Source organism: Silurus meridionalis, chromosome 23, assembly GCF_014805685.1.
Source record: "Silurus meridionalis isolate SWU-2019-XX chromosome 23, ASM1480568v1, whole genome shotgun sequence".
NCBI lineage: Eukaryota > Metazoa > Chordata > Actinopteri > Siluriformes > Siluridae > Silurus > Silurus meridionalis.
In genome coordinates this window covers 21,921,626-21,939,125 of record NC_060906.1, presented here as the reverse complement: position 1 = coordinate 21,939,125, position 17,500 = coordinate 21,921,626, and the positions used below count along the sequence as shown (strand labels likewise).

General features: G+C 43.8%; 1 protein-coding gene across 2 annotated transcripts in view; it reads left to right on the top strand.

The window, feature by feature from the left end:
* The window catches only part of nus1 (NUS1 dehydrodolichyl diphosphate synthase subunit), a 10,680-nt gene extending 1,457 nt beyond the window's left edge, over positions 1 to 9,223 (top strand). The window contains exons 2-5 of one of the 2 annotated variants that reach the window (XM_046836972.1): positions 4,390 to 4,518; positions 5,056 to 5,214; positions 7,187 to 7,286; positions 7,854 to 9,223. In XM_046836972.1, coding sequence (XP_046692928.1) covers positions 4,390 to 4,518; positions 5,056 to 5,214; positions 7,187 to 7,286; positions 7,854 to 7,944 — 479 coding nt within the window. In that variant the 3' untranslated portion in view covers positions 7,945 to 9,223. The remainder of the gene's footprint in view (positions 1 to 4,389; positions 4,519 to 5,055; positions 5,215 to 7,186; positions 7,287 to 7,853) is intronic. The other variant, XM_046836974.1, reaches the window with a different exon arrangement.
* The last annotated feature ends 8,277 nt before the right edge of the window (positions 9,224 to 17,500 follow it).

Genomic DNA, 17,500 nt, shown 5'->3' with positions numbered 1-17,500 from the left:
AGACAGATGGCTGGATAGACGGACAGACAGACAGACGGATGGCTGGATGGACAGACAGACAGATGGCTGGACGGACAGACAGACAGACAGATGGCTGGACAGACGGACAGACAGACAGACGGATGGCTGGACGGACAGACAGACAGACGGATGGACAGACAGACGGATGGCTGGATAGATGGACAGACAGACAGACAGACGGATGGCTGGATAGACGGACAGACAGACAGACGGATGGCTGGATAGATGGAGACAGACAGACAGACGGATGGCTGGATAGATGGATAGATGGACAGACAGACGGCGGATGGCTGGACGGACAGACAGATGGCTGGACGGACAGACAGACAGACGGATGGCTGGATAGATGCGGACAGACAGACAGACAGACGGATGGACAGACAGATGGCTGGATAGATGGACGGACAGACAGACGGATGGCTGGATAGATGGGCGGACGAACAGACAGACAGATGGCTGGACAGACAGACGGACAGACAGACAGATGGCTGGATAGATGGGCGGACAGACAGACGGATGGCTGACAGACAGACGGATGGCTGGACGGACAGACAGACAGACGGCGGATGGCTGGATAGATGGACGGACAGACAGACAGACGGATGGCTGGATAGATGGATAGATGGACGGACAAACAGACAGGCGGATGGCTGACAGACAGACGGATGGACAGACAGACGGATGGCTGGATAGATGACAGACAGACAGACGGATGGCTGGACAGACGGACGGACAGACAGGCGGATGGCTGGACGACAGACAGACAGATGGCTGGGCGGACAGACAGACGACAGACAGACGGATGGCTGGATAGATGGACAGACAGACAGACGGATGGCTGGACAGATGGACAGACAGGCGGACGGATGGCTGGATAGATGGACGAACAGACAGACGGATGGCTGGATAGATGGGCGGACAGACAGACAGCGGATGGCTGGACGGATGGACAGACGGACAGACAGACAGACAGGCGGATGGCTGGATAGATGGACAGACAGACGACAGACAGACAGACGGATGGCTGGATAGATGGACAGACAGACAGACAGACAGACGGATGGCTGGACAGACGGACGAACAGGCGGATGGCTGGATAGATGGACAGACAGGCGGATGGCTGGATAGATGGACAGACAGACGGATGGCTGGATAGATGGACAGACAGACAGACAGACGGATGGCTGGATAGATGGACAGACAGACAGACGGATGGCTGGATAGATGGACGGACAGACAGACAGACAGACGGATGGCTGGATAGATGGACGGACAGACAGACAGACAGCGGATGGCTGGATAGATGGACGGACAGACAGACAGACAGATGGCTGGATAGATGGACAGACAGACAGATGGCTGGATAGATGGACAGACAGACGGACAGACAGACAGACAGATGGCTGGATAGATGGACGGACAGACAGACAGACAGATGGCTGGATAGATGGAGACAGACAGACGGCTGGATAGATGGACAGAGACAGACAGACGGATGGCTGGACAGACGGACGAACAGGCGGATGGACAGACAGACAGACGGATGGCTGGACAGGCGGACGGATGGCTGGATAGATGGACAGACAGACAGACAGGCGGATGGCTGGATAGATGGACGACAGACAGACGGATGGCTGGATAGATGGACAGACAGGCGGATGGCTGGATAGATGGATAGATGGACAGACAGGCGGATGGCTGGATAGATGGACGGACAGACAGACAGACAGACGGATGGCTGGATAGATGGACGGACAGACAGACAGACAGGCGGATGGCTGGATAGATGGACGGACAGACAGACAGATGGCTGGATAGATGGACAGACAGGCGGATGGCTGGATAGATGGACGGACAGACAGACAGATGGCTGGATAGATGGACAGACAGACAGAGATGGCTGGATAGATGGACGGACAAACAGACAGACAGATGGCTGGATAGATGGGCGGACAGACAGACAGACAGATGGCTGGACAGGCGGAAAGACAGACAAACAGACAGGCGGATGGCTGGATAGACGGATGGCTAGACAGACAGGCGGATGGCTGGACAGACAGACAGATGGCTGGATAGATGGACGACAGACAGACGGATGGCTGGACAGACGGACGAACAGACAGACGGATGGCTGGACAGACGGACAGACAGGCGGATGGCTGGACAGACGGACAGACAGACGGATGGCTGGACAGACAGACGGACGGACAGACAGGCGGATGGCTGGATAGATGGCGGACAGACAGACGGATGGCTGGACAGACGGACGGACAGACAGACGGATGGCTGGGCGGATGGACAGACGGACGACAGACAGACGGATGGCTGGACGGATGGACAGACAGACAGGCGGATGGCTGGATAGATGGACAGACAGACAGACAGACAGACGGATGGCTGGATAGATGGACAGACAGGCGGATGGCTGGATAGATGGACAGACAGGCGGATGGCTGGATAGATGGACAGACAGGCGGATGGCTGGATAGATGGATAGATGGACAGACAGACAGACAGACGGATGGCTGGATAGATGGACGGACAGACAGACAGACAGATGGCTGGATAGATGGACGACAGACAGACAGACAGGCGGATGGCTGGATAGATGACGGACAGACAGACAGACAGATGGCTGGATAGATGGACAGACAGACAGATGGCTGGATAGATGGACAGACAGACAGACAGACAGACAGACAGACAGACGGCTGGATAGATGGACGGACAGACAGACAGACAGATGGCTGGATAGATGGACAGACGGACAGACAGACGGCTGGATAGATGGGCGGACAGACAGACAGATGGCTGGATAGATGGACGGACAGACAGACAGACAGACAGATGGCTGGATAGATGGACGGACAGACAGACAGATGGCTGGATAGATGGACAGACAGACAGACAGACAGATGGCTGGATAGATGGACAGAACAGACAGACAGACAGATGGCTGGATAGATGGACAGACAGACAGACAGACAGACAGATGGCTGGATAGATTGACAGACAGACAGACAGACAGATGGCTGGATAGATGGACAGACAGACAGACAGATGGCTGGATAGATGGACAGACAGACAGACAGATGGCTGGATAGATGGACAGACAGACAGACAGATGGCTGGATAGACGGATGGCTGGACGGATGGACAGACAGACAGATGGCTGGATAGATGGACGACAGACAGACAGATGGCTGGATAGATGGACAGACAGACAGATGGCTGGATAGATGGACAGACAGACAGATGGCTGGATAGATGGACAGATAGACAGACAGACAGACAGACAGATGGCTGGATAGATGGACAGACAGACAGACAGACAGACAGATGGCTGGATAAATGGACAGACAGACAGATGGCTGGATAGATGGACAGACAGCCAGGGGGTAGACGGACGGACAGCCAGGGGTAGACGGCCAGACGGGTAGACAGACAGACATACTAGTAGACAGACAGACAGATAGATCGATCGATCCTGACTTAATATCTGTATGGGGTTTCCTCGGTTTCTCTATTTTTTCCCATCAAACCTTCAACCGTGTATCATATTCTCCCTGGGTGAGAACTTGTGTGTAAACCAGTACCTCTTTCAGGGCGTTTTTCTACCTCACTGCTGCTCTTTCTGGGATCAACTCCAGATGTTGTGACCCTGACTAGAGTAAAAAAATTTACTGAGGACGAATAATGATATTGTAGTAATTAATACCCAAAATATGTGTAATGATGTAGAACACTGACACATGTATTTAATCTAATGCATTTAATACAGTGTGAGTATTTATCTGTAAGGTGAGGAGCAATTTTACTGACCCCTTACTGATCCTTGTCTATGAACATCTTAACAGCAGCAGGTTATAAACTTCTATTGCCCCATGAATCATAGGACAGGGAATGCAAATCCGTGTTCACCGACGTGTCCAGACAACGTGTCCAAACACACCGCTGATGTTTTCACTGGGTGGAGATCAGTCTGTAGTGTTAGCTCTTTTATGTATTTTCCATTTGAAAAACTGGTCAAACTGCAGCCTGGATTTAACCGAGATTCAGAGACGGACAGGCCTACAGTATCACACAGGCTGAGGGAAGTGTGTGTGTTTGTGTGTGTTTGTGTGTGTGAGACATGATAAGGGCTGCAATTAAAGCAGTGTGTCGTTGTCCAGACAAAATCTTTCTCTATATCTAAATCTGTGTGTTTTCTTTTTAATGGTTCTCAGTTACTGATGTTGAAACCAGATGGCTCCTGAACCGGTGTATCTTCTTTCAGAGCCCCTCCCTGTACAGTCCCTGTCCTTCTGTAGTGCTGAATGGAGGCTTACCACTCACTGTTACACTGCTCACCTCACCTTTGTTCTCCAGGTGTGTTCAAGAGGAACAACTCCAGGCTGATGGAGGAGATCGCCAAGCAGCAGAAGGAGCACCTGGGCTCGGAAAGCTGCAAGTACTCGTCAGAGTTCTTGAATAATGGCATGGAGACACAGGAACAAAGTGAGTTCTGACACCCACGATCGCTCTCGAACAGGTTCCACCTGAAACGCATGTAGAACCGCTGTAACAGCAGCCATTCCAGGACTGATGGGTGTGTCTGAAAAATCAGCTATGGTTTCCGGTTTTGCGTGGAGATCGGAGTGTACAGAATAGGACTGTTTGGATCTACAGGAGATGAGGGTGGTCTTAAAGAAAAGTGGCAGAAAATGAGCTCATTCCTACTACTGTGATCAAATATCAAATATCAGGCTGAGGTAGGAACAATCAGAAATGTGGACAGGAAATAGTTCAGCAACAATAAAACCATCCAGTGAAACAGGGTTTGGTAGTATCAGGTATATGAGGATGGGAATTGAGCAGATACTTCATGTTTGAAAAGTTAGTGTGTGTGTGTGTGTGTGTGTGTGTGTGTGTGTGTGTAGTTGAGCATCACTGTATTGTAACTCGGGGAGTTTTTTTTTTTTCCTGCACAGTCGCTATTATACATGCTGCTGGCTTATTGTGTGTGTGTGTGTGTGTGTGTGTGTGTGTGTGTAGTGTCACGGTGCCATACAGTGGTAAAGGTCTTGTCTCCAGATGATGGGAAGCTCAGTATCGTGCAAGCAGCGCAGCAGTTGTGTAAGGCCGTGGAGCAGAAACAGAGCACATCCAAAGACATCAACGTTACTGTGCTGGACTCCTTACTGAGGGGTAACAGTTCAGTACACACCAGCGTTCACTCAGTACACTGTGTAGCATGATTCTACAGATTCACTCTTCATTTATTCATTCACTTACCTGCTCATTTATCTCCCCACTCTTTCACTCATTCAACCACTCATTCACTCACCTACTCATTTATCTCCCCACTCTTTTACTGCTCAAACACTCATTCACTCACCTGCTCATTTATCTACCCATTCACTCATTCAACCACTCATTCACTCACCTACTCATTTATCTCCCCACTCTTTTACTCGTTCAAACACTCATTCACTCACCTGCTCATTTATCTACCCATTCACTCATTCAACCACTCATTCACTCACCTACTCATTTATCTCCCCACTCTTTTACTCGTTCAACCACTCATTCACTCATCTACTCATTTATCTCCCCACTCTTTCACTCATTCAAACACTCATTCACTCATCTACTCATTTATCTACCCATTCACTCATTCAAACACTCATTCACTCACCTGCTCATTTATCTACTCACTCTTTCACTCATTCAACCACTCATTCACTCACCTGTTCATTTATCTCCCCACTCACTCACTTTTACTCACTTACTCATTCATCTACACCTCACTCATTCACTTAACTACTCATTTCCCACCCCTCACTCATTTAATCAATCATTCACTCACCTACTCATTTATCTACCCCTCACTCATTCATTCAATCACTCATTTACTCACCTACCGTAATTTCCGGACTATTATGCGCACCCAAATATAAGCCACACCCACTAAATTTTACAAAGATTTTTATTTTGAACATAAATAAGCCGCAGGTGTCTACACTGAAACTAATGAACTTTACACAGGCTTTAACGAAAGACAGTGTCTGTTACATGGCCTGTATCTAAACAGTAGCCTACCAAGAAAGTCATTGTTCACCGTCTTCCTCCTCCCTTTCACAACTATTTTTCTCGAGAGTTTATCTTTAAAAATCACCATCGGTGAATCTTTTCTCCCGATGCTGTGCAGCTCAGAACACAGGTGGAGTGTGTGTTTTCATGCCCGGTTGTTTTCAGCGTGACGAATGATTCACATTTCCTGTAGACAGTCCGAGTGAGCGGCAGGTCAAACGTCAGAGGAACATCATCCATATTTATGATGTGGTGCATCCCCCCGATTCAGTGGGAGCACATCTGATTTAATATAAAGAATATGGGGTTCAGTTTTTTGGCATGAAGTTTATGAAACCGGGAAAAACCCAGGAAAAATCCATGAATTAGCCGCTTTATTGTTTAAGCCGCGGGGTTCAAAGGGTGGGAAAAAAGTAGCGGCTTATATTTACGGAAAATACAGTACTCATTTATCTACCCACTCACTCACTTTCACTCACCTACTCCTTTATCCACTCACTCACTCACTCACTCACTCAATCACTCATTCACACACCTACCCAGTTATCTACTCTCACCCACCTTACCATGTTATGTACCCACTTACTCATTCAATTACTTACCTACCAATTTATCTTCTCTCTCACTCACTCATTATACACTCACTCACTCACTCACTCACCAGAACAATATAAATATGAATTTATGTTATATATAAACACACACTCCAATATATCTGAAGTATATTCCCTTTGATATTTTTAGTCCACCTGGGTGACTAGGAACAGGAAATTGTTTAACCCCGACTTCCTGTTTCACAGGGGCATAAATATGAGATATCACACGTGCCAAATTCCATGAAGTGAAATTTAAAAATATAGCTGCACAAGGTAGCTGAACTTTAGAAAATGGGAATTTCATGAATGAAAATAGCACAGGCATTGCAAACGCCCATTTCCATTATCAGTAATAAAGGTATTGCTGAAGGACAGTTTGTTTATATCAGGGTTTCGACCTCACAACCCTCTGACATTCCCAGTAACCTGATGTCTTGATGCCTGGAGGACAGAGCGCCTCCTCCTCCTGCATGTACTTAATTTATTTTTTTCCTCAGAGTCAAAGAACATCCCAGACCCCGAGCTGGTGTTGAAGTTTGGCCCAGTGGAGAGCACGCTCGGCTTCCTGCCCTGGCACATCAGACTAACAGAGTTCATGTGAGTATCACACGAAGACCACGTTACCAAACTGTTACCACAAAATTGGAGGCACACAATTGTATAGGGTGAAATTGATTGTGATCGCTGACTGCACCCCCAGGCCTCCTCACCTCACTTACATCAGTACCTGACTTCACTAACACCCTCGTGGCCGAAAGTCCACAAACGTTTGCCCATATAGTGTATGTTTAGCTTAGTGCTTTAGCATCTCCTTTAAAGTGGAGATGCTAAAACTAGGGTCCTTCATAGGAAAGGAAGTTTACGGATCCTGTGCTCTAAATCGTAAAGCTTTCAGCATTTCCCTGAAAATCCACATGATGGCGATGTATTACCTTTTTCCGGGATTTTCGCCTATTACAGAATCCTAATTGTTCACTTTCGGAATCAGTAGGCCTTTTATACCATTGTGTGTCTCCAATTTTGTGGTAACGGTTTGGAGAAAAAAACACAGCTGGAAAAAAGGGGTGTCTCGATACTTTTGGCTGCACAGCGTAGCAACACAAGTTTTTTGAGATTTCCTCCAGTGTGGTCCGCTCTGATTGTGTGGGTCTGTCTCCCGTGCAGCTCTTTGCCCTCCCACAAAGACGTCACCTACGACGACTTCCTCCACACGCTTCAGCGTTACGCGTCCTGCGAGCAGCGCCTGGGGAAGTGAACGGGGTCTTCTGGAGCGGCAAAAAAAAAACCCACCAGACTTAAGGAATCCACGAGAGAGACATGTTCATTCTCTCTCTATCTCTCTCTCTCGTTCTATGTTTACAAACCATGCAGCTGAGCATCAGCATCTCGACGCCGCATCAGCAAATCTCAATCACCTCTCGTTCACACATAGCCCGGTTCTGACCCGGTACAACAAGTCTCTGTGTGAGTGAATGAGTTGATGTATGTGTGTGTGTGTGTGTGTGTGTGTGTGTGTGTGTGTGTGTGTGTGTGTGTGTAAGGGCCTGCCCTGCTGCTGCATGTACACGGAGCAGGGCTACCCATCCACCCATAAACGGCTCCCGAGACGCGGTTAGCAATACGGTGTAAATTCCAGCATCACACTTTGTCCCATTTTGCCCTCTTGCTGTGTGTGTGTGTGTGTGTGGGAAAACGATGTAGCGTGGGCTGCTGAGTCAACCAGCACAGTGCACTGACGAACAGGAACATAACGACAGCATCTCAGCAGCATGCGTCACAAGGAACCTCAGAGATGGTCTACTGCAGATGGAATGAATCATGAGAACGAGCACAAGAAGTGTTTTTAAATGTGAACTTGTGCATGTGTGGTACGTGTGTGGTACGTGTGTGTGTGCACGCGTTCGCTCAGGCCACTGATTGTACAAAAAACCTTTACTTTGATTTACAAAATTGTTTATGATCATATCCTTTTTTTTTTTTTACACAAATCAGTAAAATCTTTACTGAAATGCTCCGTCCTATAGGGGTCTTTTTTTTTTTTTTACCCCCTTACAATTTTTTTGCCCCCAAAATGAACATTCCCTCCCCAATAGGTACTGGTAGGGTGGCAGTGCAAACATGATCAAAATAATTTTTTTTCAGCTGCATTAATATTTAAAAAAACCCAAACAGTCAGAACAACCTGACATGCCAATGTAAGAAACACGAGTTGTTTGATTGGGACAAAAGCAGTCATGCTATCCACAACACTCTGTCTCTCTCTCTCTTTGTGACATCACCTGCTCCTGATCTACAGCCTGAGACCTGAGAAAGTAGTCCATGGATGTAGATGTGAACGTGAAGAGACACTGCACGGAGCTTTACACCGTAATGCCAACCTCGGAGGCTCAGACACCGAGTATCTTACTGTTTGTTGAAAGTCTTAAAGCGAGCAGTGTATTTATTAGTCTGTGGCTCATTGTATGAGGAGGTTTGATGTAATAGTGTCCAGTGTGAATGCTTAATAAATGTTACTGAAGTCCTGTTCAAACCAATTATGTATTTGTATAGCATGTTTACACAACGGAGCTTCTCACAAAGCATAGAAATTAATAGAATGGGAGTATCAGTTTTACCTTTATGAATATGTCCCTTTAAGTTTGTCCCTGTAAGGTATGTTTTGGGAAGTGGGAGTTTTTAGTTCAAATCCCAGCTATTCCAAGCTGCCGCTTCTGGGTCCTTGTAAGATATGTTATTACTCATAAATACATTCCTGAAAGTTTGTCATGTAAGTTTGAAATTGGAATATTGTCCCCGTAAGTTTTTCTCTCTAAGGTAAGTTTGTACATTGAAGTTTGTCCCTGTAATGTAAAGTTTAAGTCCCTCAAAGTTTTTAAAGTTGTAAGTTTGTTAGTTATCTCTGTATGGTAGGTTTGTCCCTTTAAGGTAAGTATGTTCATATAAGTTTGTCCTTGTAAGGTAAGGCAAGTTTGTCTCTGGAAGGTTGATTTGTCCCTGTAAGGTAAGTTTTACCTCATACATTTTGTACCTGTAAGTTAGTCTTTGCAAGGTAAGTTTTAACATGTAAGTTTGTCCCTGTAAGGTAAATTGTACCTGCAAGTTTGTCCCTTTAAAGGTAAGTTTTTACCTGTAAGTTAGTCTTTGCAAGTTAAGTTTTAACATGTAAGTTTGTCCCTGTAAATTTATTCTTAATAAGCAAGCCAGACGCAATGGTAGTGAAGGATGATGATAAGAAGACAAAATTATGAAATTATTCAGAGTCAAAAGTCAACACGTCCTCAACAACGTTTCCATCAACCATTTTCCTGGCTGTCCAGCTTCAGCAACAGGAGGTTGCTTCCAATTTAATCGTTCTAAACAAACTTTGCATTTGTGGTTGTTTGCAGCAAGTTGCAAACCATTAAACACCTCAGAACATGTGTCCTGGCGAGTTCATGTATCTTGAATAGAGTCAATAATTGTTTCCTATTAGATTAGAAGAAACCAAATATGAAATTCTTAACAATAAACTATTTATTAGACATGTAAGATTAATCTGTTGTATTTGCCACTGTTAGATTGAACTGAATTCAATCTAACTCTGATCTCCATAAAATAGTTTTAGAGATGTCCAGATGTAGATTTTAATCCATAATGAACAATCTAGAAGTGACTGTGGTAGTGAGGTAGAAACCTGGAGATGGATCAGATTCTCTATGTTAAAAACATGGAGGCTTGTACAAAGCATTAACTAATGCTCTGAATGAAACCACTTTATGGACAAATGTTTGTGGACACCTGATCATAAGTGTGGTATGTGCTTTTTAAACATGCCATTCCACTTTTATTCTCATTTACTGTTATAATAACTTCCAGTCTTCTGGAAGATGTTCCACTAGAATTTGTAGTATGATTGTGGAGATTTGTGCTCATTCATTCAAGTCAGGTACTGATGTAAGTAAGGTGAGAAGGCCTGGGGTGCAGTCAGCATTCACATTTATCCCAAAGGTGTTCAATAAGGTTTAACAATTCTATAGCAGTAGATCTTTTATTCCAACCCATGATCCAAATGATGTGACAAATTTGTAATTTTAACCCACCACGGTCGTGTCATCTATGAACTTAATGCTACACATCCATAAGTCAGCAGAGTGAACAGCAGAGGGCTGAGCACACAGCCCGGAGGGGCCCCAGTGTGGTGGTGCTGGAGATGCTGTTCCCAATCCGAACTGACTAAAGTCTTTTAGTCAGAAAGTCCAGTATCCAGGTAAGCATTCAGGAACAGTAGGTTCAGCTCCTCATTTAGGTGCTAAGGGATGATAGTGTTAAATGCTGAACTGAAGTCTATAAACAGCATTTGTATGTAAGTGTCCTTATTGTCCAGGTGAGTGAGGGCCAGATGGAGGGTTTTGGTGATTGCATCATCAGTGGAACGTTTTGGACAATAAGCAAACTGCATGGGTACAAGTAAGGGTGGTAGCTGGGTCTTGATGTGTCTCTTGACGAGCTTCTTGAACCACTTCATTACAATGGGTGCGAGTGCGGCGGGATGATAGTCATTGTGGCAGTAAACTGTAGACTTCTTTGGCACAGGGATGATAGTCGTTGTCTTAAGGCACGTAGGAACAATGGTTCTGCTCAGGAAGATGTTGAAGATGTCGGTTAAAACATACGCTGACTGTTCTGCACAATCCCTGAGCACTCTGCCAGGAATGTTGTCTGGTCCAGGAGACTTGCCTAGTTTTAACTCTGCATAGAGTTTTCCTCACTTCAGCCATGGTTAGACAGAGCACTGGGCCGTTGGGAGGTGGAGTGGTCTTCCCTGCCACCACGTTGTTCTGCACCTAGCAGTAGAATTAGAAAATGATCAAAATAGAATACACATTTAAGTTCAAAGTTTACATTTTGAGCTATAGAGATATAAGAGATTGTGTACTGTGTTTTTCCTCGCTTTCACATACATTTCTCTTGACTTGTTCAAGACATAATCAATACCCGGACACTTTACACTGATTAATCGCTTGTACTTGTCAGAGCTGCTGCAGCTCTGTGCTATAAACAATGCCTGCTTAAATCTGATCAGCTTTGTGCTGATATTTATGTTCAGCACTGTTGGTCTCGAGGTGTTGATAGCAGTTCAGACTACAAGGTAAATCACAGGTTTATAATACATGAATGCACTCTTTGTAGTATGTTACAATTTCTATATCAACAAATTACACAAGGATGTACTGTACTCTATATGGTGGACTCTACAGAAACAAATGTAATGAAGCAAACTGATGTAAAAATGCTTTAGATGAGTAAACCGATTTCTCCATATTATTATATTATTATATTATCTTTTAGGAAGAGACTCAACACAGAGGCTGGTGAAGGAACCAGTGCTTCTTTATTGTAAGTGATGCCAGAAAACTTTCATTAACGGTATCAATAAATAGATCATATATTTTATGTCTTGTTCTTTAATAAATAGAAAAGTGCACTGGTGGGCAAAATACAATGATCTACTGTATGTCAAGGACAATCCACAGCTAGGTGTGTGTTATGAGATCTTTCTGCATGATATGGAGGTGAACAACTGCCCTAGGTGTACCAGAGAGCTTTAAAATGGTGTAAGACCTCACACCTGGCCGTGGATTATCACCTTTTACCATGATCACTTTCCATATGTGTTACATCTAAAATTCTGCACATAAAGTAGTGGCATACGATTACATTTATTTAAAATAAATCGTAATAAATAGATATTAAGCAAAAAGTGTGACTGTTGCTGTTACCTCCTGGTGCCATTTTCCTTACAGTATGTTTCTCATTTTCTTCACAAGTTCAACAAATTCATGTAGTCCAACACCTTTATTAAACGTGCTGTATTTGATAAATGTGTTGAGGCACAACATGAATTTATCAAAACCACTGTATTCATCAGTAAAGGAATGATGAGGTGTCATGACGGAGGAAAAGAGGAAGGCCAAGGAGGAGGTTTATGGATGTGGTGAGGGAAGACATGCAAGTAGTTGGTGTGGTAGAGGCAGATGTAGAGGACGGAATGATCCGCTGTGGAGAACCCTAACGAGAGCAGCTGAAAGAAAAAGACGACTCTTTTCACCATATAACTTAAACAACACATTTAAAAATCTTACATGCGACTCAGTCAGGTTCAAATTAATGATAATCCACGTCTAGGTCTGCGCTACATGACTTTTCTGCATGATGTGGAGGTGAAGAGCGGCCTGAGCTGAAGCGGAGAAAGGAAATAAGGCCTCACACTGTGGCTTATTACCTTATACCATGGTCACTTCCCAGCAATAACAAGTTAAGGCTTTTATAGATGTTTGCATAGCAAAATTCGATTGAATGGCTCAAAATAACGCTTAATTTTTTATAAATAATTTTATAAACGGCTTGTTAGATATAAAATTCTGGACACAAAGATAAAGTTTACATTTGTTTAACTGAATTTTTATAAAAAATATATTGAGGAAAGGGAGAAAAAGTGTGTGTGTGTGTGTGTGTGTGTGTGTGTGTGCCAGTTAGAGATCACAAATGTGCACATCCTTTACCTAAGTAGAAGTACAGATACTCATGTTTTAAAAGACTCTAGTTAAAGCTGAAGTAAAGAAGTTTGGGCTCTGACATCTACTTAAGTAAAACGTAGCCATTACTACTACCTGTTTTAGTGTCACGCTGAACCTCACGTTATATCAGTGTTCAGGCTGAGCAACCACCATATAGAATACAAGCAGAGAAAAGATTAAAATTACATTAAAACAAAAACAGATAAATATATATACATATATACACTGGCGATCAAAATTAGAGAACAATTTATAAACAATTGAACAATTCTGAAATATGTCATCTTCACCGCTCAACAGTTGAAGGAGTTTTTGTCCTGTCTATACCATGCTACCAGAACACCTTTTCCACAAAATAACTAAGGCATTTAAAAAAAAAAATTTTAAACAAAATTAGAGAACACTTTCAGATACCTCCCAGTTATTGGTGTTAATCTGGTATCTGGTGCTAATTTCCTTGATTATCTGTCAACCCCTATTTAACTGGCAGCCTAACTTCCAGTTTCACTGACTCTGCAAGATGGTGGGCCGTTCTAAAGTGACTGAAAGCCTCCGGCAGCAGGTTGTGGAGATAATAGCCATAGCAAGACAAGTTGGTCGTTCCAAATCTGTGATTTAAAGAATATTGACTCTTTACAACATCACAAACTCATTCAAGTCCGCCAGGAAGGCTGGTCGTCCATGGAAGACAAATACAAGAGAGGACAGGATACTGCGGAGGATCTCAATGGGCAATCGTTTCCACACTGCAGCTGGAATTGCTCACCAGTTCAGCGCTGAACAGGGTAAGGATCTGTCTCGTCATACAGTGTCTCGACGTTTAAGAGCATTTGGACTGAAAGCCCACTCTGCAGTGACCAAACCTCCCATTAGCAGAAATATTTAAAAGGCTAGACTAAGCATGTTGTGTGGACAGATGAGAACTGGTCCAAAGTTCACTTCAGTGATGAAAGCAAGTTTAATTTATTTGGGTCCGATGGGAAACATTATGTTCAGCGACAAACTGGAGAAAGACTGAACCCAGAGTGTGTAAAGAAGTCAGTGAAAAGTGGAGGAGGAAGTGTCATGGTTTGGGGCATGTTTTCTGCAGCAGGAGTTGGGCCTCTTATACAGCTACATGGCAGAGTGAATGCAAATGTTTATCAGAACCTTCTTCAACAACATATGGTTCCTTCCCTGCGTTCATCACCCAATCAGCCCGCAGTGTTCATGCAGGACAACGCTCCATGTCACACAGCAAAACGGGTAAAACAGTTCCTTGAAACTGAAAACATTGAAATAATGACATTGCCTGCCCAGAGTCCTGATCTCAACCCAATAGAGAAGCTCTGGAAAATCCTTGGTGACAAAGTTATGGCCAAGAAACCCACTACAGTCACCGAACTGTGGAGGAGACTGGAAGAAGAGTGGACCAAAATCACACCAGAGCAGTGTGAGAGACGAGTGCTGTCCTGTGGCCGCAGATGTGCTGAAGTCATTCAGAGCAGAGGCCTGTATACTTCCTACTAATTGCTGACTGTTGTCACCTTCAGAATATTTTGTTGTAATCTTTTTCCATTCTACAGTCATTGTTGTTCTCTAATTTTGATCAGTTTGTTTTCTGCAAAATAATGGGTTTTTTTTTAAATGCCTTAGTTATCTTGGAAAAGGTGTTCTGGTAGCATGGTATAGACAAAAACTCATTTAACTGTTGAGCAGTGAAGATGACATTATTTCAGAATTGTTCAATTGTTTATTAATTGTTCTCTAATTTTGATCGCCAGTGAATATATATATATATTTCCAAAAGTATTGGGTCACCTGGTCATTAGTATGGTATGTGATTTTTTTGCGCATTACATTCCACATTTAGTCCCAATTTGCTCTTATAATTTCCTCCACTTTTCTGAGAAGATGTTCCATGCTCCAGTGACTTTTGGTGTGTTTATGGATATTTGTGTTCATCAGCCACAAGTGTATTACGAAAGTCAGCTACTGATGTAGGTGAGGAGACCTGGGGTGCAGTCAGCGTTCACATTCATCCCAAAGGTGTTCAGTAGGGATGAGATCAGAGCTCTATAGCACCAAGATCTTCATCTCCAAAGCATTTAAACCAGATCTCCAAGGAGCTCACTTTGTGCACAGGGGCATCGCCATTCTGGAACAGGTTTTGGGTTTCCAAGTACAAGTGAACGCAAAATTTTATTATAGCGCCATCTAAAGACGTCCTGTATAATTGAGTGCCTCCAGATTTGTGGTAACAGTTTGGAAAAGAACACATAAAGCAGGAAAGGTCAGGTACTTATGGCAATATTTATATATATATATAATCAGTGATGGGCTGTGCATTTGGTACCTGGGCCTTCAGTGAGGACTTACCCGACCTAATCCACCACTTAATACCACCACACACAATACAAAATGCAATATAACAACGTGTGGCATTACAGAGAGAGAGAGAAAGAGAGATTTCACATATGTAGGGTGAAAACCAATTTCCTAAAGCAAGAAACCCAGTTAAGACTCCAATCCTCTACACTACAACCTCAACTGTGCAACTACAACATCTGGAGCAGTTCAGAATCAATATTTGTCTAAAAACATGACAAAAACATTAAAAATTTAATTAAAATACAACCTACTCACCAGAGATGCAGACTTATAATGTGCACCGCTCCTCAGAGGCTGTAATCCAGTGGTACCGCTCGTATTCACTGGTCTGGAAGTGGAGAACAAACCCTTTCCTGGGCTGAGACACGCTAGCTAGCTTCAGTGTTGGCTGACCTCCTCACCATGTCTAGCTTTTCTTTAAAATTGATTTTTAAGTATGTCCGAGACCAATTTCTCTTCCTCCGTCAGTCAATGTGGGCGTACAAAAGTCTAACTCAAATGTATTTATGTGTGCAGCACTACACATGTGTTTTGTGTTTGTGTGTCTGATAGAGAACGAGAGCATGTTGAAGCTGAAGCTGCTTAGAATATCGATTGACTCCCTGCTTTGCGGATCGGCGTTGGCAGAAATCCGAACATTTATCTTGCCGTCGGCTTTTTCACGTTCTCCGCAGCTGAATGCGAACTGGATGACAAGAGCTGAGGCCCAAAAGCGCTCGCGGTTGCTTTGAGAAGCAAATGAAGAGAATGTTTTTCACTGCTCATGGACTGGTTTTGAATGCTGGAGCACTCATTTGTTACATGCTAACAGCAGATTATTTAATCGAACAAAATTTTGATTATTTAGCAGCCAGAAAAAAAAATTCACAGACATTTGTTTTAATTAACCTAATCCCTTTACTCAAATGGGCAATCATGCATCATTTGGCTTTTTTATACCACCTGAGTGAGAGATTTCTGATTCCTCTTTATCCTTTAAACTTCCACATACAGAAGCCAGGCTAATAAAAAATTCACATTTTGATGCATAGCCGAAGATACGATACATTAACGATACATATGAAGCCTCTACTGATGCGATGCGATGTGATGCGATACGTTTTAACCCCATTACGATGCACAATGGGATTCAATGCAATATGCCGCAATGGAAAATGTAATTCTATTTAATATGGCAGAAATCATACAGTTCACTTTTATTACTGTGGTTCAGACAGACAACAAATCATCGATTTACTTCTAACGCATGACCCTTTCACAAACACGCCTTTGTAGTGCTAAAAAGTAAATAAATAAAACCAGACGTTCTTTTCCTGTTCTGTGTGCAGGAAGTTACAGCTCTACCTCTGCCATGTTAATCTGTATTCTATGTGACTCTCAGGACACGCCTCGGTCTCCGTAGTGTTGTGATACATCATTTTTATGTTCAAACGCACTGGAGAAAAAATTCAGCGAGGAGAATAATCTACATATCAAATATTGGTCACAAATTATTGGTTACTAATAATTATATACAGTACAGACCAAAAGTTTGGACACACCTTCTCATTCAAAGAGTTTTCTTTATTTTTATGACTATGAAAATTGTAGAGTCACACTGAAGGCATCAAGGGCTATTTGACCAAGAAGGAGAGTGATGGGGTGCTGCGCCAGATGACCTGGCCTCCACAGTCACCGGACCTGAACCCAATCGAGATGGTTTAGGGGTGAGCTGGACCGCAGAGTGAAGGCAAAAGGGCCAACAAGTGCCAAGCATCTCTCGGGAAACTCCTTCAAGACTGTTGGAAGACCATTTCAGGTGACTGCCTCTTGAAGCTCATCAAGAGAATGCCAAGAGTGTGCAAAGCAGTAATCAAAGCAAAAGGTGGCTACTTTGAAGAACCT